This window comes from Oncorhynchus kisutch, linkage group LG3 (genome assembly GCF_002021735.2).
Source record: "Oncorhynchus kisutch isolate 150728-3 linkage group LG3, Okis_V2, whole genome shotgun sequence".
Lineage (NCBI taxonomy): Eukaryota > Metazoa > Chordata > Actinopteri > Salmoniformes > Salmonidae > Oncorhynchus > Oncorhynchus kisutch.
Window position 1 is genome coordinate 39,452,345 of NC_034176.2, and position 18,018 is coordinate 39,470,362.

The 18,018-nt window shown below is 49.3% G+C and overlaps 1 protein-coding gene across 1 annotated transcript in view; it reads left to right on the forward strand.

The window, feature by feature from the left end:
- The window catches only part of ptch1 (patched 1), a 70,045-nt gene that overhangs the window by 12,143 nt on the left and 39,884 nt on the right, over window positions 1–18,018 (forward strand). The window contains 6 exon segments of the mRNA XM_031805886.1: window positions 12,025–12,214; window positions 12,313–12,382; window positions 13,964–14,055; window positions 14,716–14,914; window positions 15,026–15,147; window positions 16,968–17,115. Coding sequence (XP_031661746.1) covers window positions 12,025–12,214; window positions 12,313–12,382; window positions 13,964–14,055; window positions 14,716–14,914; window positions 15,026–15,147; window positions 16,968–17,115 — 821 coding nt within the window.

Here is an 18,018-nt window from a genome sequence, read left to right on the forward strand (position 1 = left end):
TCTGCCCATTGAGGGCTGCGTGAGTGTGTGAATGTACACCTCGGGCCCAGGGAAGGCTGCATTGGGAGCTAGCCGACTGCTAAATACACCCATTGGAGGGGCTGCAGGGCTGGACAGGTGATTAGCATAATTATGAGAGCGGGGGCCATACATATGGTAATGTTGGGGTGGGGGGAGCAGGCACTGGCAGCTGGGGTGTCACATTTGTGTCAGGGGTCGGGGGGGGGGGGCTCGGGGGTATTGTGCTACAGCTGCGGGTCAGAGCCCCCCTCTCCTTCGTTGTCGATCGCTCTCTCTCTCTCTCTCTCTCTCGCTCTCTCTCTCTCTCTCTCTCTCTCGCTCTCCCACTATGTGTCGGTAGCTTTATCTCTCTCCCCCTGTTTCTCCAACTCTCTCCCCTCTGCATCACTCACCTCACACGCACCCAACCTCCTCTGCTTCCCTCTGAAAGCTGTAGGAGAGAGGGAGGTGAGAGCTTTTGCAGGTCAGATAGGGTCTCAGCTCTCAGCTCATATTGGTACCTTGGCCTGTACAGCAATGCTGCTTCTCTAAGCAGATGTGGCAGACTTTCCCATAGTAGCCATTTACTGTTGGAATGAAAGCAAAACACCTCATTTCAAACCCCACTTTCAGGTAACTGAATGTGTCATGATTAGAGACGTGCAAAACTCTTTCCTCCAAAACAACTTGATCTCAAAGGGAATGTTGTATTACGCATGTGCAGTTACTTCGCTAGCCCATAAGCTTAGCTAGCCCATAAGCTTCGCTAGCCCATAAGCTTAGCTAGCCCATAAGCTTCGCTAGCCCATAAGCTTCGCTAGCCCATAAGCTTAGCTAGCCCATAAGCTTCGCTAGCCCATAAGCTTAGCTAGCCCATAAGCTTCGCTAGCCCATAAGCTTCGCTAGCCCATAAGCTTAGCTAGCCCATAAGCTTCGCTAGCCCATAAGCTTAGCTAGCCCATAAGCTTCGCTAGCCCATAAGCTTAGTAGCCCATAAGCTTCGCTAGCCCATAAGCTTAGCTAGACCATAAGCTTCGCTAGCCCATAAGCTTCGGTAGCCCATGAGCTTAGCTAGCCCATAAGCTTCGCTAGCCCATAAGCATCGCTAGCCCATAAGCTTAGCTAGCCCATAAGCTTCGCTGGCCCATGAGCTTAGCTAGCCCATAAGCTTCGCTAGCCCATGAGCTTAGCTAGCCCATAAGCTTAGCTAGCCCATACGCTTTGCTAGCCCATAAGCTTAGCTAGCCCATAAGCTTAGCTAGCCCATAAGCCTAGCTAGCCCATAAGCCTAGCTACCCCATAAGCTTCGCTAGCCCATGAGCCTAGCTAGCCCATATGCTTAGTTAGACCATGAGCTTAGCTAGCCCACGAGTTTAGCTAGCCCATGAGTTTAGCTAGCCCATAAGCTTAGCTAGCCCATGAGCTTAGGTGTAACTGGGTATGAGGGAAGACTGAAGGGTGAGGTGAGATGAGAAGACTGGATGGTGAGGTTGGACTGGGTGTTAAGGAAAGGCTGGAGGGTGAGGTGAGGTGGAACTGGGTATGAGGGAAGACTGTGGAGGGTGATGTGAGGTGAAATTGGACTGGGTATGAGGGAAGGCTGGAGGGTGAGGTTAGGTGTGACTGGGTATGAGGGAAGGCTGGAGGGTGAGGTTAGGTGTGACTGGGTATGAGGGAAGGCTGGTGGGTGAGGTAAGGTGGGACTGGCTATAAGGGAAGGCTGGAGGGTGAGGTGCGGTTGGAGTGGGTATGAGGGAAGGCTGGAGGGTGAGGTGCGGTTGGAGTGGGTATGAGGGAAGGCTGGAGGGTGAGTTGATGGGACAGGGTATAAGGGAAGGCTGGAGGGTGAGGTGCGGTTGGAGTGGGTATGAGGGAAGGCTGGAGGGTGAGTTGATGGGACAGGGTATAAGGGAAGGCTGGAGGGTGAGGTGCGGTTGGAGTGGGTATGAGGGAAGGCTGGAGGGTGAGTTTATGGGACAGTTGAACTCTGACCCGTGTCCTGTAAGGATCAAATACTTCCTGGTTGATTGACAGCAGCATCAGGTGGGAGTCTGTCGGATGACAAACGTGTGGGAAAGAAAAAGTAAAATAGTGAGAGAGACAGATAGACAGACAAGGAGCGAGAAAGACAGACAGATAGACAGACAGACAGAGAGACAGATAGACAGAGAGGAAGAGAGTCAGATAGACAGAGAGAGAGGAGGAGAGTCTGCTTCACTTGCTTTGGCAAGACAGACAGAGAGCGGGGAAGAGAGACAGATAGACAGACAGAGAGAGGGGAAGAGAGACAGATAGACAGACAGAGAGAGGGGAAGAGAGACAGATTGACAGACAGAGAGAGGGGAAGAGAGACAGATTGACAGACAGAGAGAGAGGAAGAGAGTCTGCTTCACTTGCTTTGGCAAGACAGACAGAGAGAGGGGAAGAGAGACAGATTGACAGACAGAGAGAGAGAAAGAGAGACAGATTGACAGACAGAGAGAGGGGAAGAGAGACAGATTGACAGACAGAGAGAGAGGAAGAGAGACAGATTGACAGACAGAGAGAGAGGAAGAGAGACAGAGAGAGAGGAAAAGAGACAGATAGACAAACAAAGAGAAGAAGAGAGACAGATAGACAGACAGCAAGAGAGGAAGAGATACAGATAGACAGACAGAGAGAGAGGAAGAGAGACAGATAGACAGACAGGCAGACAGACAGAGAGGAAGAGAGACAGACAGCAAGAGAGGAAGCGAGACAGAGAGAGAGAGGAAGAGAGACAGAGAGGAAGAGAGACAGAGAGGAAGAGAGCCAGATAGACAAACAAAGAGAAGAAGAGAGACAGATAGACAAACAGAGAGAAGAAGAGAGACAGATAGACAAACAGAGAGAAGAAGAGAGACAGATAGACAAACAGAGAGAAGAAGAGAGACAGATAGACAAACAAAGAGAAGAAGAGAGACAGATAGACAAACAGAGAGAAGAAGAAAGACAGATAGACAAACAGAGAGAAGAAGAGAGACAGATAGACAGACAGAGAGAAGAAGAGACAGATAGACAAACAGAGAGAAGAAGAGAGACAGATAGACAGACAGAGAGAAGAAGAGAGACAGAGAGACAAACAGAATTGACAACATTTTACCACAGAGATATTTTATGTCCAAAGAATTCTGAGACTCCGCGAATGGGGGGTCCTCAAGAGCTTAAGATGGTGATTTGGTGGTCCCCAGAGTTGATAAAGTTGGGAACTGCTGAGATAGACAGAGCAAGGTAATATGATAGACAGACAGGCAGAAACAGGAAGAGAGAGACAGACAGGGGGAGAGACAGGGAGAAACCGGGAGAGAGACAGACAGACAGGGAGAGAGACAGGGAGAAACCGAGAGACAGACAGACAGGGAGAAACCGGGAGAGAGACAGACGGACGGACGGACGGACAGGCAGACAGACAGACAGACAGACAGGGGGAGAGACAGGGAGAGAGAGAGACAGACAGACAGACAGGGAGAAACCGGGAGAGACACAGACAGACAGGGAGAGAGACAGGGAGAAACCAGGAGAGAAACAGGGAGACAGACAGACAGACAGGGAGAGAGACAGGGAGACAGACATGGAGAGAGACAGGGAGAGAGACAGGGAGAAACCGGGAGAGAGACAGACAGACAGATGGGCTACAGACGATGATCTGGAGGGTATGGGGCTGTTGGTGTGTCAGGGTCGCTGGTGGGTCGGTGGCAGTGAGGTGACCTGGTTCTAGAGACTTCCATGTCACTACAGGGGGTTTGGCTGAGAGAGCCCTAATCCAGCTAATCCTGCCCCCCCACCCCCCTGCAAACACGCACCCTCCCACCCACACACACACTCTGCCACCCTACTTCCAGCCTTAACCCCCTCCCCCCCAACCACTCCGGCTGCTGTGATGTCAGGATATGGGTTTGAGTTTTGAAGGGGTTGTTCTTATGTTGTAGTGTGGGTTGGAGGGGTGGGCAGGGGTGAGGGGGCACGAGGGGGGCAGGCCTATTGTATTGAGCCCCATGCAGCCTCCATGAGACAAGCCAATCAGAAGCCAGTGTCCTGCTTGAATGGAGAGAGAGGGAGAGAGAGAGACAAGACCTCCGAGGTAAGAGAGGTGGAAAAGAAGGGGAGAAGGGGAGGGGTGGGGTGTGATGTCAGTTCCTTAGAATCCACTTCTCCTCCCTTTTACCCACTCTGTCCCCCTCTCCTCTCCCCTTCTCTGGGTTTCTTCTCTCCCCCCAGTTTGAGAATAGGACGGGACACACACACACACACCAGGGGTTAATGTTATACAACAAACTAAATGCCCTCACTGAAGGCGCGAACACAGTGACACACACACACACACATACACACACAAACACACACACACATTACCTCGTTGCGTTGGAATTAGCGGATGTGTGCTGTTTTGTCTATTGAGATTCGTCTGGTGACGGGGTTAGCTTCACCTGCAGCACCGCTCTCTTCGAGATGACTGACTGACTGATTGACTGACTGACTGACTGACTGACTGATTGACTGGGGTTTAAACCGTATCTGGTGGCTCTACTCTGGTTCAGTCAGCACAGTGTCGTAAATCACAATCTATTTCACCCGGGGCGGGCAGTGCTCGATGCCACAATTATGCAATCATTTCAATTTCTGTTTGGTTTTGAGAAAGAGACGATCAATGGGTAAAAAGCCCCTAAAACGAGAGGGAGAATTCAAGAAAGAGGCCTGTGTATTGCTGAGATCACACTGCGGAGTAGTTGTGGTGGAAAGGAATAGGCAGCAGGCTACCTGAGAGGGACTGGGCCTGTTTCGGAGAAACGTTTGGGTAGAACGGAGACACCTTGGTGATATGAATGAGGACGAAGGTCAACCACGTCTCCTGAGAGCACATAAGATGTGCGTCATTGATGAAACACAGCTGCATACACGCATAGGGTTGCAAAGGGAGGGTAAGTTACTGGAAACTTTGCCAGAAATGTTGGTATCTTTCAAGGATTTTATGTCGTCTATCACAAGACATCTAATGGCCCCTTTGGGTGCTTCAGATTTGTGCAGGTGTCTGTAATTATCCTTGGCCATCTGTGTCACGTGAAACATATTAAATGATTAAATGAGATGTTTATTTCTTTCTAAACATATAGAATGAGAAGCTCCTAAATATCAACCAAATGAGTGAATATCGTTGGTGTTTAATATGAGGGTTTCAGCATGAAATATCCTTTATTTATTTTACTATGTCGGTTTGTTTTGGCGTCAAACTGGAGGCAGATGTGAAAAAAGTCAGTAGTTGGAAGAGTTGGAGAGTTAATTGAACATAATGCCATTGTTTAGTTGATGCTTTTGAAATGAATTCATTAATTATTTAGGCTAGTTCCTCTTGAACCATACGGTCTATCTACTAGAAACTCACTGACAATATGGACACAGATATAAAAAATGAATACTATATATGAATGAAAATGTTTTTCCAAATATAATTGACCAAAGTTACGATAGATTGCCATAGATTTCCTGTTATTTACCAATTACTGAAGATTCCGGTAACTTTGACAAACTACCGGTAGCTTTGCAACCCTACACACACACACATACTTGTACTAGCATGCACGCACACACACACACACACACACACACACACACACACACACACACACACACACACACACACACACACACACACACACACACACACACACACACACACACACACACACACACACACACACACATACTTGTGCTAGCATGCACACGCATGCACACACACACACGCACGCACGCACACATACTTGTACTAGCATGCACACGCAGACACACGAGTGAGCACGCTCCTGCGCGCACACACACACACACACACACACACACTTGTACTAGCATGCACACGCAGACACACGAGTGAGCACGCTCCTGCGCGCACACACACACACATTCTTGGTCCAGCTGGGGTGTTAATTTCACCCTGAGGCTAGGCGAGTGTTGACCCCAAAACGCTGTAACCTCGTGAAGTGTGGAATTCTCCAAGCCTGAGGTCGTAATGCGCTGTTTCCTGTAGAGAGAGGGGGACAGAAGGAGAGGGAGAGAGAGGAAGAGTGAGAGAGGGAGGAAGAGAGAGAGAGAGTATTCGTGTATGCGCGTACATGTTTGTGTCTCTTTGCATTCCTCTTCTCTGTCCTACCCTCAAGTCGTCATTGTAAACTCCAGAAGATTGGGTGGGCTTGGAATGTGTTCAGAACATTGGACGAGGAGTGTTTTTCCTCTGCACCATTCTGATTGGTCAGTTTGTTCTCATCCTTTCTGAGACTCCTAGCAGACTGAAGCAACACTTGACTTGTCCTTATAACTGTATCATAATTCAAGAGTGGTGTAACAAGTACTGCAGTTGTTTGTTGTTGTACTGCACTTAGGACTAAGGTTACTGTTGAAAGGGCAGTATAACCGTGAGTATATCACGATACTTACACAGTACCCACACAAATCATTACATGGTAATAAGAACATTGTCAAGTGCTAGCCAGGCTTGTTAGTGCACTTTGAAAGCTTGTACATGCTCTGTGTGTCCTCGAGTATAGTGTAGCGTGGCACATTGTTGTGTGTAGTGACATTGACTCTCGTGACATTGGCCTTGTCCCGTCCAGAAATAACCCCATTAGCCCCCTACACCCTACACCCTACACCCTAAAGCAGACTCTGAGAGGACTGGATAGGCGCAAGCAATATGGAGGAAATTCAGAGGGAAAGGTAGAGAGGTGTAACACATAGCTTTACACCCATCAAATCCTCTAAGCTCTACACTAGTGCCTACGGTCTAGGGGGCTGTTTTTGGACAGGACACACACACACAGTTCCATGAGTTGTAAATCAGTTCCATGCTGGCCTGTGTGTGTGGGTCGTGGTAGATGTGGGGGAGCGGCGAGAGCAGGAGAAAGCATGTTTCTGTCCGTCTCTGGTTAACTCAGGCCTGCTATTAATGATGTCGATTCTAAACACGCACTCGACCCGGATCGGATGGGAGCGCTGTGTTTGGGTCGGGGGGGGAATCAAGTGCGTTTCCCTAATACGCACAGACATGGCCCCCTCCCTCCACATTGCTCTCTGATCTGCTTGGGTGGTCTGGCCCTGGACCGAATAGCATGCTGATGTTCGACTGTAATACGATTACAATAGGCTGAAAATATTCCGCCTATGCCTGTTTCCTGTTTCATGAATTGTAGTCGAGCAATCGAATTAGAGCATATAAAACATAACAGATTTTCAAACAGATTTTTCAGCTCGGGTTCTCTCACAGAGCCTTGCGTGCGCGCGCTTGCGTGCGTGCGTGTGTGTGTGTCTGTGTGTGATAGGCAACGATGTGACATGGCTGTTGGAATAGTGACCTGTCTTGACATTCTGCGTCATGTTAGTCTGACAATGGTCAGTGGTGAGCAGAGATGGTCTGTGGTGAGCAGAGATGGTCTGTGGCGAGCAGAGATGGTCAGTGGCGAGCAGAGATGGTCTGTGGTGAGCAGAGATGGTCTGTGGCGAGCAGAGATGGTCAGTGGCGAGCAGAGATTGTCAGTGGCGAGCAGAGATGGTCTGTGGCGAGCAGAGATGGTCTGTGGCGAGCAGAGATGGTCTGTGGCGAGCAGAGATGGTCTGTGGCGAGCAGAGATGGTCAGTGGCGAGCAGAGATGGTCTGTGGCGATGACTCAGTAGAGTAGAAATGCTCTGTGTGTCAACCTCACCAGCTCAGCCTTTGTTATTGTTTTGGTTGCGTTGATGAAACGGAGGAGAGGAGGGTCCAGAAATGATGTCCGAGGGGAAAATAACAGTGTTTGTTGAAGAACCTTCTTTGTTGTCCCAAACAGATGTGTCAGTTTCATCAAATACGGATTATGTCTTTAAACAGGTTATAAGGACAAGGCAGATCAACGCGAACCTCGGCCGTGCACGGCAGGTCAACGCGAACCTCGGCCGTGCACGGCAGGTCAATGCGAACCTCGGCCGTGCACGGCAGATCAACGCGAACCTCGGCCGTGCACGGCAGATCAACGCGAACCTCGGCCGTGCACGGCAGATCACCTGCTGCGTATCGACAAACGGTGGCAGTTCAACATGTCGAGTCATTGGGAAATGAACAGAAAATGACACCCGATGAGGCAGAGATGGAGGCAATGATGCCTCATCCTAAAGGGGAAAAATTCCCCAAAATAATTGATTAGCGTTTTCTTGAAGCTTTCAGTGGATGTTTCAGCATGTCTGAGTGAGGCAGTGGCCAGCAGGATTGGAGGGTTCTGGGAGGGAGAGACTGAGGCAGTGGCCAGCAGGATTGGAGGGTTTTGGGAGGGAGAGACTGAGGCAGTGGCCAGCAGGATTGGAGGGTTTTGGGAGGGAGAGACTGAGGCAGTGGCCAGCAGGATTGGAGGGTTTTGGGAGGGAGAGACTGAGGCAGTGGCCAGCAGGATTGGAGTGTTCTGGGAGGGAGAGACTGAGGCAGTGGCCAGCAGGATTGGAGGGTTTTGGGAGGGAGATACTGAGGCAGTGGCCAGCAGGATTGGAGGGTTTTGGGAGGGAGAGACTGAGGCAGTGGCCAGCAGGATTGGAGGGTTTTGGGAGGGAGAGACTGAGGCAGTGGCCAGCAGGATTGGAGGGTTTTGGGAGGGAGAGACTGATGCAGTGGCCAGCAGGATTGGAGGGTTTTTGAGGTAGAGACTCAGGCTGTGGCCAGCAGGATTGGAGGGTTTTGGGAGGGAGAGACTGAGGCAGTGGCCAGCAGGATTGGAGGGTTTTGGGAGGTAGAGACTGAGGCAGTGGCCAGCAGGATTGGAGGGTTTTGGGAGGGAGAGACCGAGGCAGTGGCCAGCAGGATTGGAGGGTTTTGGGAGGTAGACTGAGGCAGTGGACAGCAGGATTGGAGAGTTTTGGGAGGGAGAGACTGAGGCAGTGGCCAGCAGGATTGGAGGGTTTTGGGAGGGAGAGACTGAGGCAGTGGCCAGCAGGATTGGAGTGTTCTGGGAGGGAGAGACTGAGGCAGTGGCCAGCAGGATTGGAGGGTTTTGGGAGGGAGATACTGAGGCAGTGGCCAGCAGGATTGGAGGGTTTTGGGAGGGAGAGACTGAGGCAGTGGCCAGCAGGATTGGAGGGTTTTGGGAGGGAGAGACTGAGGCAGTGGCCAGCAGGATTGGAGGGTTTTGGGAGGGAGAGACTGATGCAGTGGCCAGCAGGATTGGAGGGTTTTTGAGGTAGAGACTGAGGCAGTGGCCAGCAGGATTGGAGGGTTTTGGGAGGTAGACTGAGGCAGTGGCCAGCAGGATTGGAGTGTTTTGGGAGGGAGAGACTGAGGCAGTGGCCAGCAGGATTTGAGGGTTTTGGGAGGGAGAGACTGAGGCAGTGGCCAGCAGGATTGGAGGGTTTTGGGAGATAGAGACTGAGGCAGTGGCCAGCAGGATTGGAGGGTTTTGGGAGGGAGAGACTGAGGCAGTGGCCAGCAGGATTGGAGGGTTTTGGGAGGGAGAGACTGAGGCAGTGGCCAGCAGGATTGGAGGGTTTTGGGAGGGAGAGACTGATGCAGTGGCCAGCAGGATTGGAGGGTTTTTGAGGTAGAGACTGAGGCTGTGGCCAGCAGGATTGGAGGGCTTTGGGAGGGAGAGACTGAGGCAGTGGCCAGCAGGATTGGAGGGTTTTGGGAGGTAGAGACTGAGGCAGTGGCCAGCAGGATTGGAGGGTTTTGGGAGGGAGAGACTGAGGCAGTGGCCAGCAGGATTGGAGGGTTTTGGGAGGTAGAGACTGAGGCAGTGGCCAGCAGGATTGGAGGGTTTTGGGAGGGAGAGACTGAGGCAGTGGCCAGCAGGATTGGAGGGGTATGGGAGGTAGAGACTGAGACAGTGGCCAGCAGGTTTCAAGGATTTTGGGAGGTAGAGACTAGAACTGAGGGAGTGGCCAGCCGTGTTGGAGGGCTATGGGAGGTAGAGAATGAGGGAGTGGGCCATCAGGGCTGGAGGGCTTTGTGAGGTAGAGACTGAGGGAGTGTCCAGCAGGGCTGGAGGGCTTTGTGAGGTAGAGACTGAGGGAGTGGCCAGCAGGATTGGAGGGCTTGGGAGGTAGAGACTGAGGGAGTGGGCCAGCAGGGCTGGAGGGCTTTGTGAGGTAGAGACTGAGGGAGTGTCCAGCAGGGCTGGAGGGCTTGGGAGGTAGAGACTGAGGGAATGGCCAGCAGGATTGGAGGGCTTGGGAGGTAGAGACTGAGGGAGTGGCCAGCAGGATTGGAGGGCTTGGGAGGTAGAAAATGTTTGTTCACCTCGCACAGTAAGTCAAAAAAGTAATGTTTATATATATATATATATATATATATATATATATATATATATATTTTTTTTTTTTTTTTACATCCATTCAAATTATAATAGTTCATCACAGTATTTGAAAAATCTTTCCAACACTCTCCCCCTCGATAATCAGCATAGCTGATAAATAGGCTATGGGCATGTTGCGTGTATTGGTTTTGATTTGAATGATTGTCAATTTCACCGTCATGCGATAGCGAAGCTGTCCCCTTCGTACTTTCCTTGTCAATTCATTATCTTATAGCCTACTTTCGGAAAGCCTACACTCTTAAAAAAAACGTTTCCAAAAAGGTTCTTCGGCTGTCCCCATAGGAGAACCCTTTTTGGTTCCAGGAAGAACTCTTTTTGGTTCCACGGAGAACCTTTTTGGCTTCCATGTAGAATCCTTTGTGGAAAGAGTCCTACATGGAACCTAAAAAGGTTCTACTTGGAACCACACTTCTTCAAAGTGTTCTCCCATTGGGACAGCCGAAGAACCATTTTAGGTTCTAGATAGCACCCTTTTTTCTAAGAGTGTAAGGTAGGCCTAGATTTTCTTATACGTTTTAAGGAAAGGAGAAATGTTTGCTCCTGTGTCTGACACGCTGGTGGTTTTGATTGGCGGCTGCTTTGACGTGCATGTGAGAGCTGGCTGATTCTCTCTATTGGTCTATACGTCCGTTCAGAAAGTTTCCTAAAGTAGCCTGTCTGGACTCCATATCTTTAATGAGAATCAAACACTCCTGTCACGATTTCATATTTTCGATAGCTCGGGTTACATTATATCTCTCGTTACGGCGTCCTCTCTTTGAAGAAAACATGTCAGTGCCAGTGCCATCGAATGGCCGCAGCAGCACGGTTTATGACGTTACGCAAATATTTCGGGAAAAGTGGGAGAAAAACCATCGGACTTCGTTTGAATCGTTTGTGCGTCAAAATAGGATTTGGATTTTAAAAATATGTACGTAGAAAAGCCAACAGTCAAGGACAAAGTTGGCATTTCTTTGTATTTTGACTTTGAAAATGTAACAGATTTTATCCAACCTGGCATTTCTTCATTTGTTGATGAATATTTATAAGTAATGACCTGAGTAATAATAACGAAATGCCATGGTAATAACGAAGTGTAATGGCTTGTTTCAAATCGGTTTTATTTAGAAGCATATCCATGTAAACAAGTGTACAAACAGAATTATGACGTCCCTTTTTTGACCCCCCCCCCCCTAAACGGTTACCTCGGTGACCGTGTTACATTGGCCCGGCCAGTTACCTTAACCTCACATTCCAAGACCGCCACAGCCCTACCATAAGGCTGCTTTTGTAGCTGGAGGGGCTGGGAGCTCACGCACAGGGCTTAGCCTCACCATGCCACAAAGTGAGAGAGGGAGGGAGGGAGGGAGGAGTGTCTCCCTCCTTTCTTACCACTGTAGGGCTGGGGAGCCAAACGCTGAGGCCGAGACTGGCCTTTTATGACACTGTACTGACATTCTAAGTCAATTAGGACAGGTTTCGGTAACAGCGATTAGTGTGGCGGGGCTGACAAGGTCATCACATGCCTTACTGCTCTTTCAGGAGGATTGATACATGAATCCGTTTGATTGTATCCGTTGTTACAGAAAGTGGAATATACGTGTTCGAAATCCAACCAGGTTCGGGAAGATGTGTATGTCATATAATATCAGACTGAACGTGTGTGTGTGTGTGTGTGTGTGTGTGTGTGTGTGTCTCCTCTGGTGTGCAGTGGGCGGCAGGGTGAATCAGGAACTGAAGTACACGCGTCAGAAGATGGGCGAGGAGGCCATGTTCAGTCCCCAGCTGATGATCCAGACGCCGCGGCAGGAGGGCGCTAACGTGCTCACTGTGGAGGCGCTGCAACAGCACCTGGATTCAGCTATCAGGGCCAGCCGAGTGCACGTTTACCTCTTTAACAGGTGACACACACACACACCACACACACACACACGTTCAAACAAATTATGTTTTCGATCGGTCTGAACCTGCTGTGGTAAATTATATTTTGTCTTTTCAGACAATGGAAATTGGAACATTTATGCTACAAATCAGGAGAACTTGTTACCGAAGCTCATTTTATGGACCAGGTAAGCATGAGTTTGTCTCTCTCTTTCTACACAAAACACTGCCTCGTATACAGAGGGTTAGAGCGTGGGTCATAGTGGTAGAGCATCAGTGGTAACACGGTGCCTGCTGTCCCCTGTCAGACCATTCAGAATGAATAATGTGATGTTACTATAATGTGATGTTACTGTAATGTGAGGTTACTATAACGTGAGGTTACAATTAGAGTTCAAGTTTTCATAACAATCGGAAATCGTTATTTTTGGACACCGATTTGCGTTTTTTTTTACACCTTTATTTAATCTTTATTTAACTAGACAAGTCAGTTAAGAACACATTCTTATTTTCAATGACGGCCTAGGAACATTGGGTTAACTGCCTCGTTCAGGGGCAGAACGACAGATTTTCACCTTGTCAGCTCGGGGGATCCAATCTTTCAACCTTACAGTTAACTAGTCCAACGCAATAACGACCTGCCTCTCTCTCGTTGCACTCCACAAGGAGACTGCCTGTTACGCAAATGCAGTAAGCCAAGGTAAGTTGCTAGCTAGCATGAAACTTATCTTATAAAAAACAATCAATCATAATCACTAGTTAACTACCCATGGTGGATGATATTACTAGATATTATCTAGCATGTCCTGCGTTGCATATAATCTGACTGAGCATACAAACGTACAAGTATCTAAGTATCTGACTGAGTGAGCTGTGGTAGGCAGAAGCAGGCGCGTAAATATTCATTCAAACAGCACTTTCGTGCGTTTTGCCAGCAGCTCTTCGTTGTGCGTCAAGCATTGCGCTGTTTATGACTTCAAACCTATCAACTCCCGAGATGAGGCTGGTGTGACTGAAGTTAAATGGCTGGCTAGTTAGCGTGCGCTAATAGCGTTTCAATCTTCACTCGCTCTGAGCCTTGAGGGGGTTGTTTCCCTTGCTCTGCATGGGTAACGCTGCTTCGATGTGGTGGCTGTTGTCTTTGTGTTGCTGGTTCGAGCCCAGGGAGGAGCGAGGAGAGGGACGGGAGGCTATACTGTTACACTGGCAATACTAAAGTGCCTATAAGAACATCCAATAGTCAAAGGTTAATGAAATACAAATGGTATAGAGGGAAATAGTCCTATAGTCCTTTAGGACTATAATAGTCCTAAAATAAAACTAAAACGTCTTACCTGGGAATATTGAAGACTCATGTTAAAAGGAACCACCGGCTTTCATATGTTCTCATGTTCTGAGCAAGGAACTGAAACGTTAGCTTTCTTACATGGCACATATTGCACTTTTACGTTCTTCTCCAACACTTTGCTTTTGCATTATTTAAACCAAATTGAACATGTTTCATTCTCTACTTGAGGCTAAATTGATTGTATTGATGTATTATATTAAGTTAAAATAAGTGTTAATTCAGTATTGTTGTAATTGTCATTATTACAAACACATTTATTTAATTTTATAAATCGGCCGATTAATCGGTACTGGCTTTTTTTTTTTGCCCTCCAATAATCGGCATCGGTATCGGCGCTGAAAAATCATAATCGGTCGACCTCTAGTTATAATGTAGTGATTGGAGCGTCAGCGGTAACACGGTGCCTGCTGTCCCCTGTCAGATTATTGAGAAGCTGCACCCCTGTCTCATCATCACGCCCCTGGACTGTTTCTGGGAGGGAGCCAAGCTCCAGTCTGGAATGTTCTACCTCCCGTGAGTACATAGTATACACACCACACACACACACACAAAACAAACACACGTCATTGTACCCACATCACAGCCTGTAGATCTGGAAACCACGACTATTGACAGACACAACAACACACAACCCCAACACACAACCCCAACTAATAGACACCCAACACAGACATGCAACTGGATTAAACCGACCCGAAACATTGGGCTGTGTCGCTGTATCTGGCAGGCACATCGCTGGCATTTGTTTCTCTCCAGCTCGGGGCCTCACACCATTGTCTGGCCCTTCAGTGTCTAATAGTTCCCCACTACAGTAATATTCAGCAGATCTCTCTCTCTCTCTCACTCTCTCTCTCTCTCTCTCTCTCTCTCTCTCTCTCTCTCTCTCTCTCTCTCTCTCTCTCTCTCTGTGTGTTTCCCTTGCTACCCCCGGCAATAAAAAAGGTTTTTACTATGGGTTGGGTTGGGAGGTCCGGAAACTGACCCGAGCCTGGTTAAACACATACAATGTGATCTGAACCAGAGAGAGAGAGAGTTAATGCTGATGCTGATGGGGAGAAGAGAGAGGGCAGTGAGGAACGAACTCATCTAGCCTAGCTATGTGTGTGTGTGTGTGTGTGTGTGTATGATCTGGTCATTCTGATCACTCTGGTGTGTGTCCCTCCCCCTCCGCAGTGGAAAGCCCCCTCTGCAGTGGACCAACTTTGACCCCAAGGAGTTCCTGACGGAGCTGCGGACTCTGAAGTTCCAGGTGGACAGCTGGGAGGAGATGCTGGAGAAGGCTGACGTGGGACACGGCTACATGGACCGACCCTGTCTCAACCCCCAAGACCCCGACTGTCCCCTCACGGCTCCCAACAAGAACACCACCAAGGTACACACACACACACACATATATATATCCATGTACAGTACATGTACACATGCATCCATACCATATGTGCACACACCCATGCAGACACATACCCATGTTGTTGTGTTGCAGCCCTTTGACGTGGCTCGCGTCCTGACTGGCGGATGCCATGGCCTCTCCAGGAAGTACATGCACTGGCAGGAAGAGCTGATTGTAGGGGGGACCACCAAGAATGGCACTGGACCACTACTCAGGTAAGAGAGCGCGAGAGCTAAAGAGAAAGAGAGAGAGAGAGGAAGAGAGAGAGAGCAAGAGAGAGGGAAAGAGAGAGCAAGAGAGAGGCAGAGAGCAAGAGAGAGGGGGAGAGAGAGAGAGAGAGAGAGAGAGAGAGAGAGGAAGAGAGAGGGAGAGAGCAAGAGAGAGGGAGAGAGAGAGAGATGAATGTTTGGGTAGTTGGGTGGAGTGTGCAGGCTTTCTATCTATTGGGCAGTGTGTGTGAGTAGGGTCTTTGTGCGATAGAGTCTCTCTGTGAGTGTGTGTGTGTGTGTGTGTGTAGTAACTATCTAGTGTCCAGGCAGCACAGCCAGACTTGAGCAGGAACAGCTGGAGTTCTTAGATTTCACTGGAATCTGCTAATGACTGCAAGATTTACGACACTGCAACACACACACACACACACACACACACACACACACACACACACACACACACACACACACACACACACACACACACACACACACACACACACACACATACACACTAGCACACGGTAGGCTGTCTGAGGGCCCAGGGTACATAAATGTGTACATAACCAAAGTGCTCTCTCCATGTAACATTTAGCCTGCAGCCCAAGTGGTACCCTGTTCCCACAACAGTGCACTAACTTTCGACCAGGGCGTGTAGGGCTCTGTTTCTAAAGGTAGTGCACCACATAGGGTGCCATTTGAGTGGTATCCTTGTAGGTCAGAATGCACAGTAAGCACTTTCTGCCCGGCAGGGTTTGGAGAAGACTGGACATTTATTTGTGAATCTACAAATGCGCTGGAGGTTGTCTAATTAAAGTGCAGTTTAAAGTTGGCTTACGCTGGGTTTCTTTACTCTGAACACACACACACACACACACACACACACACACACACACACACACACACACACACACACACACACACACACACACACACACACACACACACACACACACACACTGAGTAGAGCGCGTTGTTTGTTTTTGTGGTTGTGTTTTTGCTTGGTTGGCAGGGACGGGTCATTAGGGGCCTGTGTGTGTGTTTGTGTGCTTGTGTGTGCTCACATTAGTATGCACGGCCACTACTGCAGTGTGTGTTCTATAGCTGCTCCTCCCATGGGGCTGTTCAGGCTGCCGCCGGTCATGGTCGTCTCCGCTGCTGCTCGCAGAGCATTTAGCTGCCTGGCCTCTCTGGAGCGGCCCACGGTGGTACTACCCACCAAGCCTACTGCCTACATCACCTTTACAAGCTGCTGCCACTTTCATTACCCAGAATGCAAGCTAAAGTCAGCCCAGGATCACTGTAGCATAATAGTAATATCCTTTTGCTTCCATTGCCTCTGGGGAGTTGGCATGGGTGTGTGTGTGTGTTGGTGTGTGTGTGTGTGGGTGTGTGTGTGTGTGGGTGTGTGTGTTTTCCATAAATCCCGGTTGGAGGATTCTTTGATTTCCTGCTTATTCCCTCCTGATTCCTTGGGATCTGCCAACCAGGATTTCTGGAAAACCTGGGCATTTTGGGATCGTTAACAGACTTGTGTATGTAGGAGGATATCTTCCCCACTGCCCTCTGCCAGTAACAGTCTCCGCAGGGCACTATCCTATGGAGAGATGATGTACTGTGGACTGTTGTGGCGCCTGTGTGTGTGTATCTGACCTATGTTCTCTCTGTCCTGTGTGTGTGTGTGTGTGTGTCTGACCTATGTTCTCTCTGTCCTGTGTGTGTGTGTGTTTGTGTCTGACCTATGTTCTCTCTGTCCTGTGTGTGTGTGTGTGTGTGTGTGTGTCTGACCTATGTTCTCTCTGTCCTGTGTGTGTGTGTGTTTGTAGTGCCCAGGCATTACAGACCATGTTCCAGCTGATGACTCCTAAGCAGATGTTTGAGCACCTGAAGGGCTATGAAGAGGTGTCCCATATCAACTGGAACCAAGACAAGGCTGCAGCCATACTGGAGGCCTGGCAGAGGAAATACTCAGAGGTAAGACTGTGTGTGTGTGTGTACAGTGGAGTATACTGTACGAGGGGCCTTACAGAGAGAAAGAGGGGCGTTCCTGTGTAAGGTAGGCGTAATTTGCGCATTCCAGCCCCTATCCCCCCCCCTCTCCCCCTCTCCTCTCCCCCCAGTCCAGTTGCTCCTGTGTGGGCCTCAGAGGGAGAGGGGGGGGGGGAACAGTTCCTCTCTGCCCTAGTTTTGGAGGCAGTGCTAGCATCAGCAGCAGCTTATGGTATAATACACTACGGCTGTGATTGAAGGCATTAGCAATGCGCTGCAAATGTATCATGGCAGGGTTTTGTCCCATCCTGGCCAGGGGTCACGTTTTAATGTCAGCCCAGCATTAACACACGTGAAGCCTGGGCCCCCAGGATAGCCCAGGCCCCGTCTCTAAAGCTGAAGTTTAAGTCCTGTATCTGAACTTGCCGTCTGGGACCCTGGTACTCTGTAGGCCACATATGTAAGCCTGGGCCCCCAGTAGATATTTGGCCCAGTGAGGGTGTGTGGCGGTCGGTTAGAGTTAGGGGCTGTGCAGGGGAGAGTAGGACATCTGGAACACATTTAGTGGGCGTTGAAACTCTTTAACACACACACACACATAATCTATTTTCCAGCTGTGGACCCATTGGTGGCTCACGTGTGACATCATCTGCTCTTTGTTTTTGAAGGCCCCCGAGCTCCGCACAGTGTGACTCTGTGTGTGTGTGTGTGTGCGTGTGCGTGTGCGAGTGAGAGTGTGCGTGTGTGTCAGCCATTCATCTTGGGGCCCAGTGCAAGGGAAGAAGTGTGATCATTTGTTTGAGAGAACTGTATTTTTATCAATGAAATACTGCTCTGGAAAGCATCAGGGAAAGAGACTACAACTCTACTGTGTGTGTGTATGTGTGT